Genomic DNA, 19,282 nt, shown 5'->3' on the forward strand with positions numbered 1-19,282 from the left:
CTCTCGCTCTCTACCTGTCATCTGTCTCTCTGTCTCTCTACCTGTCTTCTTTCTCTCTCTCTCTCTCTACATGTCATCTGTCTCTCTGTCTCTCTACCTGTCTTCGGTCTCTCTACCTGTCTCTCTACCCATCTCCTGTCTCTCTACCCATCTCCTGTCTCTCTACCTGTCTCCTGTCTCTACATCTCTCTACCTGTCTTCTCTCTCTCTCTCTCTCTCTCTCTCTCTCTCTCTCTCTCATATCTCTCTACTTGCCCTCTTTCTCTCTCTACCTGTCTTCTTTCTCTCTCTCCCTCTCTACATGTCATCTGTCTCTCTGTCTCTCTACCTGTCTTCGGTCTCTCTACCTGTCTCTCTACCCATCTCCTGTCTCTCTACTCTCTACCCATCTCTTGTCTCTCTACCTGTCTTCTGTCTCTCTACCTGCCTCCTGTCTCTCTACCTGTCTCTCTACCTGCCTCCTGTCTCTCCACCCGTCTGTCTCAGCCAGAGCTGCACATAAAACCGAAGAAGCAAATGGCCGCCCTCTCTGACTCACCACTCTGAACCCGTTTCAGCGTCTGTGTTCTCAGAGGAGGATCCAATAAAACCTGTAGAGCTTCCTGCTCCACAGCAGTTTGACTAATGTCTTTGGACTCTTTCCAAACTCTGCAAGCCTGTTGTGTGACAACAGTCCTTCATAGCTCTCTGGCTCTTTTCTTCTCACACTTTCTGTCAGATATAATCACGCCCTGCTGCTGCCTCACGCTGCACGCAGGCAATGCAAAATTTGTGTGTAGTATACTGTATTACATTTCCGTTCCGTCCAGTAATTAAAGGTGCTGTAGGTGAGATTGTGAAGATCCAGGACTTAGCCAAAACATTTTGAACATCGACAACATCTCAGTCCCTCCCCCTTTTCTGCTAAAGCCCAAAACGGTCTCCTAAGCCCCTCCCCCCACAAGGGAGAATTAATGCGTGTGCCTGAGCAGTGATTGACACGCAGTTAGACATCCCTCCTGGCCCTGATTGGTGCATCTAAACAGTTAGACACCTCCCCCCCCCCCCCCGGGCCCTGATTGGTGCATCTGAACAGTTAGACACCTCCCCGGCCCTGATTGGTGCATCTGAACAGTTAGACACCTCCCTGGCCCTGATTGGTGCATCTGAACAGGGAGCTGTGGATTTTTGCAAATCCCACTACAGGCTGTAGGTGGAGCCAGAGGAGCCAGATTTTTTCTTTTTTTTTTATGACCTGCTTCATGTAGTTCTACTGGAACATAGGGTCAGTTTCAGCAAATATGACAGAAAGTTAGTTTTATAAGGCTTACCTACTGCACCTTTAAATTTAAATAACCCAGCCCGTGTTTCTTACTTGTCTCTATCGCTGCTCCAAACAAGCCTATTGCAGTTGTAGTTATCTTTAAGCACTACGTATCTTAAACTCATTTTCCTTTTTTCCATTTTGTTTTTCAGCCAATCACAGAGGATTTAGGAAGCAGGAGGAGGAGAGATGCGGACGCTCCAAAACCAAAGGTGTGCACATCCACAACTCTCCACGCTGCCTCGTGTTTACGTCCAGTATACCAGGATGTTGATGAGATATTTTGGTTCGGGCGTGTTAGTTTAAACAGAGATTAGTAGTAATAGAGATCACTTTTGGCTCAAAACTCCGCTTAAAATCCAAAAAACAGCAATGTAAAATGTAGCCTCTGTGTCTTTGTCATTCTTTTCTTTTGCAAAACTAAAATTGTTCTCTTAAAGCTATAGCGCGTAGTTCCTGTCACCCCCATGAGGAATTCTAAGCAATGACAAGACCACTGTTGTTGCATCCACATGATACAAGCCTCCTGTAATCGGCTTCCATGTCGTTCAGCCATTTTGAAAACCTATAATGGCTGAGAGGGACATGGAGCGCTAGCCGACCTGTCTAGCTAATCCACAACGCGTTTTCGTTCAGAGCCAGCGTCACGTGACTGAAACCAGCTGAAATGGAGAAGGAGATCAGCGAGAGGAGCTCGTCACTGCACTTTAGTTCACAATGGAGGATCATACTTATGCCGAGCCACAGGAGAAGGAATCCTTTTCGCCAAAAAAAAGCGAAAATTGGAAGACACGTTGTCATAGCTTCTTGGTGCATAACAGCTAGCGTAGTTGCAACACGCATTTGAAAAAGTGAGGCGCTAAAATACAATTTCACCGCTAGGTGGGAGACATTCCTACATAGTGGACCTTTTTTAAAGCCGAGACACACCAGCCAGACGGCCCACCCTCGGCAGAAAAAGCCAGTCGGGTCCCCAAAGTCCAAAAAACTGCCTCGGGACACACTGAGGCGACACCGACTTGAGAAACGTAATACGTCTCCATAGCAGCAGGCGGCGCTAATCTGTATTGTCGCCCAAGAAATGATAACCGGCAGCTGATTGGACAAACATGGATTGTTTTCTCCGGAAATTCAAAGCCAGACTGTCATGGCGGCTCGTTCAGAATACGATCTCATACTGTACTAAAATAGTTCACCGAAACATGTTTCTGAGAACATTTGTGTGTGTGTGTGTGTGTGTGTGTGTGTGTGTGTGTGTGTGTGTGTGTGTGTGTGTGTGTGTGTGTGTGTGTGTGTGTGTGTGTGTGTGTGTGTGTGTGTGTGTGTGTGTGTGTGTGTGTGTGTGTGTGTGTGTGTGTGTTTGCTGAATCTGTCTTCATTTCAGATTGACAAAGGTCAGTTTAAAAGATTTTCGTCAGATTTTGAGAGACTCTAGTCACGCTCATTCTGCTCGCCATTTCCGGTTGAGCCACCGAATGAACGGCGACAACCAATCAGACGGGACACACCAAACAGACTCGAGTTACTGACCTCGCCAGACCGTCCAATGGCCGATTTTCAGCCCTGTGTGTCCCGGCCTTTAAATATCCATGACGGACTCTTCAGAAGAGGTCATTGTCTTCACTCGAGTTTCTGCGCGCGAAAGTCGCCGGACGCCACAATCTTCTTCATCTTACTGAGAAATACACAAGTTTTGTTGTATCATCTCATTCGACAATGGCTTAAATGTATCGTACGTTCATTAGTATAACATGTTAGATGTTGAAGTATTAAACATTTGACTCACAGATGTTTTTCCGGCTCCCTCTTTTTGTTTCTCCCAGGCCGCCGCGGTACAGAAGGAAAGCGCTGCCGTCCCTCATAAAGAGGTCAGTCAGTCGGCCGCGGGGCCACGACGCACAGCCGCCACTCTCATCTCCATTTCCAGCTCCTCGTAGCGCACTCCTTTCAACACCAAGGAGCACTTTCTCACACAAACATAAACCCACACACACACAAGCACAGAAACACACACACACACAAACAGAAACACACACACACACACACACACACACAATCACAGAAACACACTCACACACAAACAGAAACACACTCACACACACACACACACTCATACACACATAAACATAAATACACACACACACACAAGCACAAACACACACACACACACACACACACACACACACACACACACTCATACACACATAAACATGAATACACACACACACACACACACACTCATACACACATAAACATAAATACACACACACAAGCACAAACACACACACACAAACAGAAACACACTCACGCACACACATAAACACACACACACAATCACAGACACACAAGCACAGAAACACACACACACACACATAAACACACACACACACACACACACACACACTCATACACACATAAACATAAACCCACACACACACAACACACACACACACACATACACAGAAACACACACACACACACACACACTCACACACACACACATACACACATAAACATAAATACACACACACAAGCACAGAAACACACACACACACAAACAGAAACACACACACACACACATAAACACACACACACACACAATCACAGACACACAAGCACAGAAACACATACACAGAAACACACACACACACTCATACACACATAAACATAAATACACACACACAACACACACACACACACACACACACTCATACACACATAAACATAAATACACACACACACACAAGCACAAACACACACACACAAACAGAAACACACTCACGCACACACATAAACACACACACACAATCACAGACACACAAGCACAGAAACACACACACACACACACACTCATACACACATAAACATAAATACACACACACAAGCACAGAAACACACACACACAAACAGAAACATACTCACGCACACACATAAACACACACACACAATCACAGACACACAAGCACAGAAACACACACACACACACACAAGCACAGAAACACACACACACACACACACACAGAAACACACACACACACACACACACACACATATACACACATAAACATAAATACACACACACAAGCACAGAAACACAAACACACACACAAACAGAAACACACTCACGCACACACATAAACACACACACACAATCACAGACACACAAGCACAGAAACACATACACAGAAACACACACACACACACACACACATTCATACACACAAACATAAATACACACACACACACAATCACAGACACACAAGCACACAAACACACACACACACACACACACACAGAAACACACACACACACACACACACACACATACACACACACACACACACACACACACACACACACATAAACATAAACACACACACACACAAACAGAAACACACACACACACAAACAGAAACACACTCACGCACACACATAAACACACACACACATAAATACAAACACACACACAAACGCACTCAAACACTCACACATACACACAAACATATATACACACACACACACACACACAGGAACACGCACGCACGCACGCACATACATACATACATAAACACATAAACACACATAAACATAAACATAAATAAACACACACACACACACTCACACTCATACACACATAAACATAAAACACACACACACAAACAGAAACACACTCACGCACACACACAGAAATACAAACACACACACAGAAACGCACTCACAAACACTCACACATACACACAAACATATATACACACACACACACACACACACAGAAACACGCACGCACGCACATACATACATACATAAACACATAAACACACATAAACATAAACATAAACACACGCGCGCACACACACACACTCACACTCATACACACATAAACATAAAACACACACACAAACAGAAACACACTCACGCACACACACAGAAATACAAACACACACACAGAAACGCACTCACAAACACTCACACATACACACAAACATATACACACACACACACACACACACACACACAGAAACATGCACACACACACATACATACATACATACATACATACATAAACACACACACATAAACATAAATACACACGCACACACACACACAAGCAGCACAGAAACACACACACACCCTGTTTAACCATTAACCGTAAAGCAGTTACCTTTTTATTGAATATGAACATTTTATTGTGAACATGAACACACAATAAAGTGCAGCGCTACAGCCTCTAGTCAGTGAGAATGGAGGCCAAGGGACCCGCTTTAAAATGGCCGCCTTTACAAAAAATGGAAATAATCTTGGGAATGTTATTTAACTCCCGCCCCAACAAGCTAGCATGACATAGTTGGAGCCCATGGATTCCCTAGGTCTCCTAGTTTCTAGTCTGGCTAGTCCACACAGCATTCCTGCATAGAGGAAAACATGCTCTGGTTTATCGGCATTTCTTCAAACCAATCACAATCGTCTTGGGTGCTGCTAAGAGCCAGGCGGAGCCAGGACGTCGCTGCAAAATAGCCTCGGGAAGGAACTTGTTTCGGTGGAACATGTGTACGTTCAAAAGTAGTTTTAGTCGTGATGTCACAAAACCAGACCGATAAAGCCCTAAAAACATCTGGAAAAGCATAAAAAAAAAACATCGTTAAAAACTCTGATTGGACAGGTAGTCCAGCTAGGATAGTCCGTGTCTGAGCAATGCTTCACCTCGCTGTCAGACAGCTCTCTGCTCTGGTTCATTGGCATTTCTTTAAACCAATCACAATCGTCTTAGGGCGGGGCTTAGCTCCGGACGGTGCCTCTGCAAAATAGCCTCTGGAAGGAACTTGTTTTGGTGGAACGTGTGTGTACGTTCAAAAGTTGTTTTAGTCGTGCAACAGAAAACTCCGATTGGACAGATAGTCTAGCTAGCTGTCTGGAGTTACCCTGCAGAGATCTGAGGAGCAGTTTACCATAGTCCTCACAAATCAGCCGGAGGTTAGAACGCCAACACGAAGGAAGAGGAAGGGGACAAGACATCCAGCCAGAAAAGGGACATCTGGGGGAATTTCCACATACATACATACATACATACATACATACATACATACATACATACATACATACATACATACATACATACTATTATATAATACTTTCTATTAACGTTAAACCTCATGTGTGTTGTTGGCCAGGCGGCAGCTCATTTATCCATGGACACGGTGGCCGAGAGCTGGGAGGACGGACCCTACATGTTCATCCTGAGGATCAGAGAAATCAAGCCCGCCAACCCACCCACACCCTGGAGTCTGCAGCGTCAGTCACACACACACACACACACACACACACACACACACACACACACACACACACACACGCACATGCACAGCAAGTTTGGAGTTTGACCGGTCGATCTGATCGAGTGTGTTTGTGTTTGCAGTGCAGATCAGCATGAAGGGTCCTCACGACTACTTATCAGCCGCAGAGTGGCCAATGATGGTGGTAAGAAAAACACACACACACACACACACACACACACACACACACACACACTCACACACACACACACAAAAGTAGAAGTAAGGCAGGACTGAGTACGCTTTAATATCTGTTTGAATTGCAAGTAATATCGTTATCGCGATGTTCAAAATCTTTTACTCATACTGTTCAGCCCTACACACATGTACACACACAGGACACACACACATATGCGCGCGCGTGCACACACACACACACACACACACACACACACACACACACACACACACACACACACACACACACACACACACACACACACGACAAGCTCACACTCCAAGAACATAAAGTCTGGTGGTGTTGTTGTAGATTTTAGTTATTAGTTGTTAGTTATCTACTTTCCTTTTATAACAGCTTAACGATAAAAGAGTATAGAATATATACTATATTAGTACTATATTACTATATTACTATATTACTATATTACTATAGTATAGAAATGTTAAGGAACATATAGAATATCACCACATTAATCCTTTTAAAAGGAGAATTTAAAAACCGTCCCGAAAGGTGTTTTGGAGCAGTCAGACCCAGGTCATTTATAACTCTGGAACGTCCCAAAGTCTCTCTGTGTGTGTGTGTGTGTGTGTGTGTGTGTGTGTGTGTGTGTGTGTGTGTGTGTGTGTGTGTGTGTGTGTGTGTGTGTGTGTGTGTGTGTGTGTGTGTGTGTGTGTGTGTGTGTGTGACCCTGTGTCCAGTTCTACATGGTGATGTGCGTCGTGTACGTGCTGCTGGCCGTGTTGTGGCTGCTCCTGTCGGCGTGCTACTGGAGGGATCTGCTCCGGATCCAGTTCTGGATCGGAGGGGTCATCTTCCTGGGCATGCTGGAGAAGGCCGTGTACTACGCCGAGTTCCAGAGCATCAGATACGACGGCCTGTCAGGTAGCTGAAGGAGACACGAGGGAGGAGGGGGGGAGGGCATTATAATATGTTGTACTGTAACGTGTCCTCCTGCAGTCCAGGGCGCGGTGGTGTTTGCCGAGGTGCTCTCGGCAGTGAAGAGGACTCTGGCCAGGGTGCTGGTGATCATCGCCAGTCTGGGATACGGCATCGTCAAGTAAGCTCAAAGACCAACAGTGTAGAGCTGGGTGATTTTTTTTTTTTTTTTTTTTTTTTTTTTTCCTAAAAATAATTTGATTTTGTTTTTTTTTAATAAACTCGATTTACGATTCGATTTTTTTTCCCCCCCTTTCCATGTAAAACTAAATAACTATTTTAAAAATATATATTTATTGTATTTAATTAAAGTGCATCAACATAAACAAAATTGCAAAGGCAAACCCTTTCTCTTTGTGAAAAGTCACTGTGCAGTGTGCAACAAAGATTGTTAAACATCCAAATTATTTATACTGTATTTGGATTGAAAATAAAATCTAAAAAATCAATTTATTTTTTTTTTTGAAAATATGAATCGATTTGACCTACCAACTCGATTTTTTTTTTAAATCAAATAGATTTTTTTCCCAGCCCTACAACAGTCTGACTCCTTCATGCATAGGCGCCGATACCGATACCGAAAATACCGAGCAGCCACTGAGCACCCTACGTGTGCCAGACTGCGAGTATAGGGTACATTCATTTAAAATTAAACATCCCAGTTGATGCTCAGTGGAGCGCCTGTCGTAGTGGGATCGGTTATGTCGGTGGCATTGATTCTTAATTTCCCACGAAGCTGATCGCGGTTACGTGTCATCTCCAATGTTCATTCATAGTTTTGATGCCTTCAGTGAGAATCTACGATGTAAATAGTCATGAAAGTAAAGGAAACTCATTGAATGAGGTGTGTCCAAACTTTTGGCCTGTACTGTACATATTACACAATATGCACACAGACAATGAAATAATGGCCAAAACCCTAACTTTACTAAATAACATTATGTGCTACATTATCCCACATTGACACTGTTTTGTCACATTAGACCAATCCCACACACAGTATCACAAGAAAAAGAGAGGGACAGAAAAGGCTTTATATCAAATTCTTCATTTAAGCCGTTTGGAGACATTGTGTTGAGGTAATAATGTAAATAAATAAATGGAAATGTAGCCTGACTCTGCTCGGTAGTGTTTGTCTCGCTGGGCTCTCCCTGCGAGTTTCACGCTTGACCCCCGAGACTTTACATTGTGGTGACGTCACAGGTTTTTAAAATCGCTTTTCTCGGCTCGAGGGAAGCTTTTTTCAGACGTAAAAAGTCCGTTGATTGAAAATTCAGAAATAGAAAGAGTCAGACTTTGTTTCTATGGGAGGAAATCCTGGACAAAATCAGCGGATAAAATAAATAAATCAATGTTTAGGAGCCGGTGACTGAGGTCTAAGACTGGTTTCTGTCTGTCCACTAGGCCCAGACTCGGTGCGCTGCTCCACAGAGTAGTCGGAGTCGGTCTGCTCTACTTGATCTTCTCCATCGTCGAGGGGATCCTACGAGTCAACGCTGTAAGGCTCAAACAGTGTGTGTGTCTGTGTGTGTCTGTGTGTGTGTGTGTGTGTGTGTCTGTGTCTCTGTGTGTCTGTGTGTCTAACCTGTTTCTCTCTCCAGGATCGAGGCAACAACAACAGCAGTATGCTTTTGTGTTACATAGTGCTGGCCTTCATTGACTCCTGTGTTGTCTGGTGGATATCCTTTAACACGTGTACATACACACACACACACACACCAGAAACCTCACAGCAGTTTCACGCAGTGGAAAACGAAAAGAGAAAAGGGACCAAAATTAAAGGTGCTCTAACTGATGTGATGCATTTTTTTACAGTGTGTTCAGGGGACAGGCAGCTAGCAGATAGTGAGGAGATGTTTTTTACAGTGTGTTCAGGGGACAGGCAGCTAGCAGATAGTGAGGAGATGTTTGCTGTATGTGACAAAAAATGTTGTAGGCTAAAAAACGCATCACATCACTTGGAGCACCTTTAAGTGAAACTGAGCCGACCCATGCAGTAGAAATGAGGCACTTGCTAGGGGTGTCAAACTCAACTTTCCAGAGGGCCACACTGGAAAATAAGAATCATGTCAAGGGCCAGACGTGGAGTTTATTGATATGCTTTTGTTTAATCAAAAAAGTCAAATATTATTGACCGCATTATTGCCTGTGTCATATCGTCTTCTCACTTACAGTTCGGTCAACATATAGTCCTAAAGAAGTCAGGAAAAAGCTCCTCAGCCATCATAGGAAAAAAGAAGCCAAAAAATTGGGCAAAAGTGACAAAAACATCGTAAAACGTTACAAATCTCGTCGCATTGTGAATCTAAATTGATATGCGGATCGGATTATAATCTACGAGGGGCCGGTTTTGGCCCGCAGGCCTCAAGTTTGACACATGTGCCATAGACTGTCGTGCTAAAATATTAACCTTATTTGTTTGGCCTTTTCTCGCTTAGAGTTTGTAAAAAGTATCGAGAAATAGACCCAACAAAATCCATTGACCTATAGTTACTGTAACCAGAAAATAAGTCTGAGGTTATTTGCGAGTTGTCTGCCAGCCAGTTTACGTTATGTTAGCAAGCTAACTTTAGCTTTAACAACTGCCCACAAAGTACCACTTGCTGGCGAAGTGCTAACTTCCCAACGTTACTGACATATAGACACTTTACAAACGGAAAACCCTGTCATTGTAACCAAAATATGTATGAGTTTATTTGCTAAGCTTGTGTCAGTGAGCTAGCATGTTGCTGCTCCCCACAGTAGGCTGCTTGAACTATCAACACACAGGACCAGTTGACCAATCACAGTCCTTGGGGTGCCTCGACGCAAAGTTACACATTTTTGAGGGTGCACATCGAGCTACGGAGGGCTACAAAGGGGTCTGCTGGGGTATGCGATTCGATTCGATGCAGAAGCATAAATCAGCCTTTATGTACCTGTATTTGTCAGGGAGGTTTATGGATATTTTCCTCAAGAAAATGTGACGTTTAAAGGTGCCCTGCCATACAAAACCGTTTTTACTTTACGTCTTTAAATTTTTTTAAATATGTCAGGTCCAAATGTGTTTGTGTTATGTGGTAAATGTGAAAATGAACTGCTACCTCCTCTGTCAGCTCTAGCCACTGAAAAAATAAGCGGTGAAATCAGGCCAATCACAAAAGCTGGTCAGTCTGACATCATACTGCCTGAGCTCATTAATATTCATGAGCTCGCCCAGTTGGGCTGGGGTAAAGGATTCTGACAGCCGGACTCTCATTGGCTAGCTGTTAGCCAATCAGATTCAATCAGCTTAGCTTGTTGAATATTAATGAGAACTGGCAGAAATCGAGCTGAGTCTTCCTGCAGGCTTTCTATAAGACGCTAGAATGGCTTGAAACAAGGCAACCAAGGCATTTCTTCCACAAAAAATGTTACAGGAGTCCATGGTAGAACTTCAGACATTACCACAAAGTCATGAAATACGTGTGGCAGGGCACCTTTTTTAAAAAAAAAAAAAAAAAAAAAAAAAAAAAAAAAAAAAAGCTATAACAGAAAATAAACAAACCACAATCAAAAAGCTTAAAAGTCAAACTTTCTGAACCTACGATCATTCGATCTGAGAAAAGTCTTTTAGTTCATTTGATGCTCACATTGAACAAACTTTTATCCGGCTTAGGTAAAAGTCTTATAGCACACATGCCAGATAAAACTAAATCTGTTGGTTTCAAAGTGGACTTGAATGATGGGGTGAACCCCACCCACCTGGTACACCCTGTTGAGCGAAACAAGCTTGTTTAAGAATACCTGTAGCTGCCTAATAAGTTCCCTCTCTTTCCCTGCCTCTCCGCACTTCTTTATCTTCCTCCTCGTCCTCTCTCCGTCGCATCTTTTCCACATCCTGCTCTCTTGCACGCTTGTATCTCCCTCTTACCTCTTTACCCTTTCTTTCTTTCTTTCTTTCTTTACCCTGCCGTTCTTTTCTTCCCCTGTAGGCTGAAGGTGACGTAGTTCTCCTGGCTGCTATTCCTCTGGCTGTGCTCGACTCTACCCTCTGCTGGTGGATATCCACGGCTGCACCTTCCCATTTTTAGTACAAGTGTCCTCTCTCTCTCGCTCTCTCGATCTCTCTCGCTCTCTTTCTCTCTCTCTCTCTCTTTCTCTCTCTGTCTCTCTATGTCTTGGTCTCTCTCTCTCTCTCTGTATCTCTCTCTCTCTCATCTCTCTCTCTCTCTCTCTGTCTCTGTCTCTCGCTCTCTCTCTGTCTCTCTGTCTCTCAGTCTCTCTCTGTCTCTCTCTTTCTCTGTCTCTCTCTTTCTTTGTCTCTGTCTCTCTCTTTCTCTGTCTCTGTCTCTCTCTTTCTCTGTCTCTCTGTCTCTCTGTCTCTCTGTCTCTGTCTCTCCGTCTCTCTCTTTCTCTCTCTCTGTCTCTCTCTGTCTCTGTGTGTGTCTCTCTCCCCCTCTCTCTCGCTCTCTCTCTCTTTCTCTCTCTCGTCTCAATGTCTGTCTCTTTTTCTCTCCGTCTCTCTCTTTGTCTCTCTCTCTCTCCGTCTCTCTGTCTGTCTCTTTTTCTCTCCATCTCTCTGTCTCTCCGTCTGTCTCTTTTTCTGTCTCTGTCTGTCTGTCTCTCTCTCTCTCTCTCTCTTCCTTAATTTTTCCAATTGTTTTGCTTTGTTCTTCTACGTGTATAATTGATTTCAAGCTAAAACTGACTCTGCAACCTCAACGCTAATATCATGTAATTCACCAAATTCATGATATGACCAATTTGAATATACGTTTGGCTGCAAGTGTTTATATCCATCATTCAAAAAACAATCTCACGATTTGGACAGTTCTGCAGTTGTAGAGATCCAATGTGCAGCGTGTTAAAACTCGTAAAAGTTCTCGGACCTGAGGGTTTCAAGCTCTTAGTTTTGGCTTGGCTGTGCCGGCCCACCGTGTCCATCCGGTAGTGTCTGTAGTTAGTTTGTTGAACCTGTGGTCCATGTTCCTTGACCGTGTCGCCACATCTTCGTGAGTCTGGCCCAGACGATGAAGCTGCTGAGGCTGCGGAGGAACGTGGTCAAGCTGTCTCTCTACAGACACTTCACCAACACGCTCATCTTCGCCGTCATAGGTACGCAAAACACCTTTTTTTTTTTTTATTGTCTTTAACTAATCAACCCTCTCTTTCATGAACTTCTGCCTAGGCCGGGTAGCCTGTCAAGCCAGACCCGCATCAAGATGTTGAGGTCTGGGACCTCCCCATTGGTCAGGGCTCAATCCGAGGGGCGGGATACACGGTTGTCTTTCACATTCCCTCTGCACGCAATAGGATAGAGCTACGACCAATCAGAGCAACGCTAGTTGTTAAACTTTAAACTCCGAACACATCTTCCTTTTTTTTTTAAGAATGACTTCAGTGCCGTTCTTTGTTCGTTTCTCAAAGAAAAGCTGAACTCCAAGTCTTCCGTCGCACCTCTGCCATCATTATGTTAAGCCCCGCCCACCGACTCTATACACAATGTGATTGACCTGACTAGAGTTTGGTTTTTCCAGCTCGCAAGCCAACGGAGAGTTGCTAGACTGACCCTGGCTGCAAATTACATTTGCTGCCACTATAGGGTGTGTCTAGATTTCTAGGCTATAGGCCGGGAGACATTATTACATAATTGTCTCCGCGGTATCTTTGTTTAACCACAATTAATAGCTAACATTAGCTGTGGCCAAATTGTAATTATATAAGTGGTTATTGCTCAGACTATATATTTCAATGATAATTAAGAGGCATGGGTTAATTCATAGGCTGTGTACCTGTGTTATAACATTATCTGGGTCACATGACTGATGTATAACCAAAAAATGGATCCTGGGATTCATTCAAAACTCTCATTTGTTTTCAAAAAGTAATAATAAATAAATATTTTTTTTAAATTTGACTGAATGGGAAAATTATATTGTTAACCCTTGTGTTAAACTTTTGTTGTTCCTATTTCAATGTTTTTGATGCTTTTTTGTGTGTTTTTAAAAAAAGCTTTTGGTCACTTTTTTCCAACATTTTTATTGCTTTTTCTAAAGTTAATATCACTCCTAACACATTTTTGACGTTGTATTCCAATGTTTTTAACGTTTTTATCGTTGTTTTTGGTCATATTTTTAGGCAGTTATTTTAGCATCCCCATATTTCTGAAATAAAAAAAACTTTTAAAATTGGGTCGAGGACAAGATGAGGGTTGATCACAATTATTTCTGAGATAATTAATTGTACAGCGACATTTTTAAGTGTTACAGCTGCCATCAGGGAGAAGATCCCGCGTGCCGAGATGTAAAGCAAACCAACTTAAAGGTGCACTATGAGTTCCTGCTTGGTTTCAGCGCAATTTCATTTTTGTCTCAAATCGTAGGCATCTCTCCTTGATCAGCTAGCTGCCTGCCCCCTGAACACACCGGGAAACAGCCCGGTCTCTGGAGACAACACAGGGGTCGTAAATGTAAAATAGACACTAGGGGCACAGCCTGTGCACCAAAATACAACAAACCACGTTCCAGCCAATCATCGTGAAGATGTTTGGGGGAGGGGGGTGGGTGTTAGTGACAGTTAAGGAAAACATGGGGGGAGGGACGAGCTTGCTCTGTTCTGTTTGAAATTTACTTGGAACGTCAACAATAGTGACCATGCGGGAACTCATAGTGCACCTTTAAGTTATCGTGTATCCCAACCTCTATCAAACTGCTGAACTCCAATAGTCAATCTTTGCACAACAGACCGGCACCTTTTGGACTTAGCACTTTAATTATTAGTCACTTGTTTATGATGTTGTGTTGACTCTACAGTCATATGTGTCCCAAGATGATCTTATATTGATTTTATGTTGATTTTTAAGAATGGTTTCTCCTTTACATTGGTGTTAGCAGCAGATTGTAGTGCTATGCCCGAGAAAAATCTCCCCTCTGGGACCATAACGTGTTTTCTATTATTCTAATATCCGCTGAAATACATTTCATATCTTTAAAGCTCAGATGTGTGGTTTTTCTTTTTTCCAGCGTCGGTCATCTTCATGATCTGGAGCACCAAGACCTTCAATCGGTCTACATGTCTGTCCGTGAGTACTCTGCTAGGATTTAGTATAGCTCAGGTCACTCGGTTGGTTGGTAAGCCATGCTGTTAAAACTGCTCTCGAACTCTTATCGCATGTGTTTAATTCATTATTTTCGTCATTTTGATTTCTAAACTTAAAGACAGTTCAACCTTCTTTAACCTTCGTGGTGTCTTCCTGTCGACCACGCAGCTTTTTGTCATTCTGGGTCAAAATTTAAACCTTTTTTTTTTTTTTTTTTTTCTTGTTCAATGTTTTGGTCGTCTTCTTCTAAAATAAGAGAGCAGAAGTAAAGGAGCGCAGGCTGCAACATTTTTTCCCCCACTATGGCCATGCCAAGACCTGCCCTTCAATAGCAGCCCGATTAGTTGGGGTGAGGCATTTGATCTCGAGTTGTTAAGGTTAGGATAACTGATTGGTCAGGGGATAGGCCCTGAACAAATCGGGTTACGTTAACTTGCGTAAGCCTGGCCAATAGTAGTGATTGAAGCACGGCCAAACTACGAATCCCACTATGGTCACGGCAAGACCCGCCCTACGAAGCAGCTCGATTGGTTGGGGTTAGGCGTTGACCTTGAGTGGTTAAGGTTAGGATAGCCGACTGGTTATATGTGGATGTAATCTCTTCAGTCCCCCCCCGTTTTACAAACTGCCACCACTGGGGTGCCCTTGAGCAAGGCCCTTAACCTCCAACGGCTCCAGTGGCCAGCAGATCAGACTGTGGTTGTGTCTGGGCAGTAGTGGTGCACGATATACCGGCCGCCGATATAACACATCGGTATCGGTTCGATGTCCAATTATATATAATTATATAAATATAAATTATTTTCTTCTGAAACTCTGATGACAGTCATATTTTGCACACAGGTAAAGGTGCCCAATATCAGTCATTTCGGAAAATAAATCACAAAAGTTAAAAAAAAAAAAAATTCTATACAGAGATATCGACATCGGTAAATAACGGTATCGGCCATAACAGCAATATTAATATTGGTTATCGGCCACAATTTTCACATGGGTGCATCACTACTGGGCAGCTTTCAGGTATGAACGTGTGAATGTGATCAGTTCCTGCAAAAGAGAGGCTGCCTCTCAGTGAACCTAAAAAAAACTTAACCGTATGTGCTGTTGAAAGTTAGCAGTGTATGAACGTCATATCGTACGTGACAGGGTTGGAACAGTTTGATCGGAAGGGTTAAATAATAATGATTTCAGGAGATTTCATTCATAGGTTTTTTTTTTTTGAGCTGAAAGTCAAGTGTCCTTCCCATCATACTTGTCTCATAAACAAAGGGCTTTTTGTCCCCCTTCATTAGGATATTTGTCCGATCAGTTGTGGGACTCCCCTTTTTTTTTATACGTGTTTTGGTTCGGCGTTTCTCTGGGAGAGATTCAGGCCAGAAGAGACAGAAACGTTTATCATCTTCGTTTTTTTTTTTTCTTCCTGTTAATGAAGTGTTTTCATTAAACGTGTCCCTCTCTCTCTCTCTCCTCTCTCTCTCTCTCTCTCTCTCTGTAGGACTGGAGGGAGCTGTGGATAGATGATGCGTTCTGGCGCTTCTTGTTCTCCATCATCCTATTGGTCATCATGTTCCTATGGCGACCGTCGGCCAATAACCAGAGGTAAGGGCTTGATGTCGGGGCTGTTTTTCTTGGTTTTAGTTTATTTTCTATGTAACTGTAAAGTAAAGCCGGCTTGTTTCTCTCTGTCCGGGTGTGTCAGGTATGCCTTCAGTCCTCTGCTGGATGAAGAGAGTGAGGAAGAGGAGAAGGAGCCCATGATGAACGAGGCTTTCGGTCAGAAACCTTTCCTCCTTCACTCCCTCGCTTCCTAACCTGTTCCCTCCTCTCTTCCATTCCTGTGTTAATCCTGTCTCTCCTCTCTACCATCCTCAGTGCTCTCCTGTTCACTTAGTTGGTTCTTTAGTTAGTAGTTGCTGAATATATTAGTTAGTTGATTTGATTGTTTATTAGTTAGTTAGTTAGTTGGTTAGTTAGTTAGTTAGTTGATGAGTTAGTTAGTTAGTTAGTTAGTTAGTTAGCTCACCACCATATGTTTTGTTTTTGACTCCTGTGTCTCCAGAGGGGATGAAAATGAGGGGCACGAAAAACGAGAGCAACGGCACAGCCAAAGCCAACAAAGTGGTAAGTGACTGTTCAGTTTCTACCTGCAGATACAGCTCAGATATTTAGCTCGTCGCTTTTATTTTAGAGACACCGCATTTTAGCAACACAGTGATGAGTTTTGTCTTTAAAGGAACACGCCACCGTTCTTTGAAATGGGGATTATTCACCGTCTCCTCTAGATGTAGATACTTTAGGTGGGCAAACGCATTTTTCTCTCAGTGCGTGCATTGTCTTAGTCCGGCAGCCCCGCCGCTAGTTTAGCTTAGCATAGTGAATGGAATCCTTTTGTTGCCGGTTAGCATATTGTGAGTAAAAGTGACCCGACAACAACAAAAAAAACAACCTAATTACTTCTTGTGGCCTGTGTAATCACAACGAGTCCAAATAGCAAAAGACGAGAGATTGCTCCGACACTGCCTAAAAACGCTGGTATCGGGAAGTACCGGAGTTTATGCACCGATACCATTTAATAAAGCCTTGAAGAAAATCTACGTTAAAGTAGTTTATTTGTGTTATTTTTCCGTTATAACTGACTGTCAAACTGGAGAATAAAAGAAAGTTCTGGGGCATTCATTGTTAGTGTTTGTTCACGTTTCACAAGGAGTTTAACCTGAGCCAGACCGACAACAAAGATAGAAATCATATCACATCCATACAGAGATAGTAGTATACAGCTGTTATATATCATATCACATCCATACAGGGATAGTAGTATACAGCTGTTATACATCATATCACATCCATACAGGGATAGTAGTATACAGCTGTTATACATCATATCACATCCATACAGGGATAGTAGTATACAGCTGTTATACATCATATCACATCCATACAGGGATAGTAGTATACAGCTGTTATACATCATATCACATCCATACAGGGATAGTAGTATACAGCTGTTATACATCATATCACATCTATACAGGGATAGTAGTATACAGCTGTAATACATCATATCACATCTATACAGGGATAGTAGTATACAGCTGTTAACACATAATAAAATGTATGACACTCTGGTGTCGGATCATCATATCACATCAGAGATAGTAGTATCGGCCGTTATACATCATATCACATCCATACAGAGATAGTAGCTCAGGTATCGGAATCAGTCCATCAGAGATAGGAAGCATATCACAAAAATGGTATCGGGCCATCTCTAGTATAAGACTAGGCGATATCCTAAGCAGATATTGACTTGGGACTATCATATGGGCGGGAAGCAAAAAAATCGGGCCACTAGTATACTTTTGCAGTGCCGTGTTCCCTTTTTAAACGTGTGGATAATCATTAGTTTGATTGATCTCGTCAGTCAAAAGGAGAATGACATATAATAGGTTATTTTCAGAAGTTCTTGACGAGGAGCCACGTAATCCTCTCAACACCACTTTGTTGTTGTATTTCCAGGACGAGGATCTGAAATGGGTAGAAGAGAACATCCCTTCATCGATGGCAGACGTGTAAGTCAACACGTCGTTGGCGCTGATTGTTTACTACAAATCGTAAATGAATATTTACTCACATTGTGACTCTTTCCCTCCCTTCCCACAGCGCCCTGCCGCCCCTGCTGGACTCTGATGAGGTTAGTCGCCCCGGTTCCCTCCCGTCATTAATAAACTACGAAGTCATGCCGACAATAAGAGAAAACTTTACAGATACTCGGTCAGAGTTGAGTTTCAAATTAAATTGCGCGACAAAGTCTCTGTTGCGTGCATTTCCTGTCTGGAGAGCAGGAAACTGAAAACTGTAGGCATACATTCAGGGAGTTTAGATGAAAAAAAAAAATATTTCTGCTTTTTAAACTCGAAAATTAGGTTTATTGACCCTGAATTCCAAGAATAAGTGTACAGCTTGTGGTATAAGTTGGTAGTAGTGGGGGGGGGCAAAGCGTCAAACGTACATTTCAATTACAAGTGACAATCAGTCAAACAAAGTGACAAAAAAAGCAACAAAAATGCAACAAAAATATAAAGAAAAGTGCTAACATTTCTTTAGCCGGGAGGACAACTCAAGGGTTAACCTGAAAATATTGATTGTACACGGAGAGAAAAAAAGGATAGGAGATAGAAAAGACAGAGATGTGTGTTTTTATGCATTTTTATGTTATTGTTAAATCCCAGATATTAATCTCCTTTTTTAAACTGCGAGAAAATATCTTCAGCTCCTGCAAAGATACGACCCTAAGAACCAGATTAAAATGTATTTAAAAACATGAAAACGGAGGAAGAGAAAATTGTGGGATTTGTAAAATAACAATAAATAAAGCTAGATTATGTCATACATATTTGGAACTTTAAAAAAAAAAGTAAAAGCACAAATGTCTGTTTCCTTGGTTATTGGTAAATACTTAAGCATATTAACCA

The 19,282-nt window shown here is 42.7% G+C and overlaps 1 protein-coding gene across 3 annotated transcripts in view; it reads left to right on the forward strand.

The window, feature by feature from the left end:
• zgc:162698 (Transmembrane protein 87A-like) overlaps positions 1-19,282 on the forward strand; it is a 36,770-nt gene that overhangs the window by 10,813 nt on the left and 6,675 nt on the right. For 2 of the 3 annotated variants that reach the window (XM_028573777.1, XM_028573774.1), the window contains exons 6-20: positions 1,456-1,515; positions 3,127-3,171; positions 6,472-6,592; positions 6,717-6,778; positions 7,513-7,696; positions 7,772-7,871; positions 9,155-9,248; positions 9,352-9,429; positions 12,718-12,826; positions 14,734-14,792; positions 16,306-16,409; positions 16,510-16,583; positions 16,870-16,931; positions 18,327-18,379; positions 18,471-18,501. In XM_028573777.1, the coding sequence (XP_028429578.1) occupies positions 1,456-1,515; positions 3,127-3,171; positions 6,472-6,592; positions 6,717-6,778; positions 7,513-7,696; positions 7,772-7,871; positions 9,155-9,248; positions 9,352-9,429; positions 12,718-12,826; positions 14,734-14,792; positions 16,306-16,409; positions 16,510-16,583; positions 16,870-16,931; positions 18,327-18,379; positions 18,471-18,501 (1,236 nt within the window). The remainder of the gene's footprint in view (positions 1-1,455; positions 1,516-3,126; positions 3,172-6,471; positions 6,593-6,716; positions 6,779-7,512; positions 7,697-7,771; positions 7,872-9,154; positions 9,249-9,351; positions 9,430-12,717; positions 12,827-14,733; positions 14,793-16,305; positions 16,410-16,509; positions 16,584-16,869; positions 16,932-18,326; positions 18,380-18,470; positions 18,502-19,282) is intronic. The other variant, XM_028573775.1, reaches the window with a different exon arrangement.

Source organism: Perca flavescens, chromosome 3 (assembly GCF_004354835.1).
Source record: "Perca flavescens isolate YP-PL-M2 chromosome 3, PFLA_1.0, whole genome shotgun sequence".
Classification (NCBI taxonomy): domain Eukaryota; kingdom Metazoa; phylum Chordata; class Actinopteri; order Perciformes; family Percidae; genus Perca; species Perca flavescens.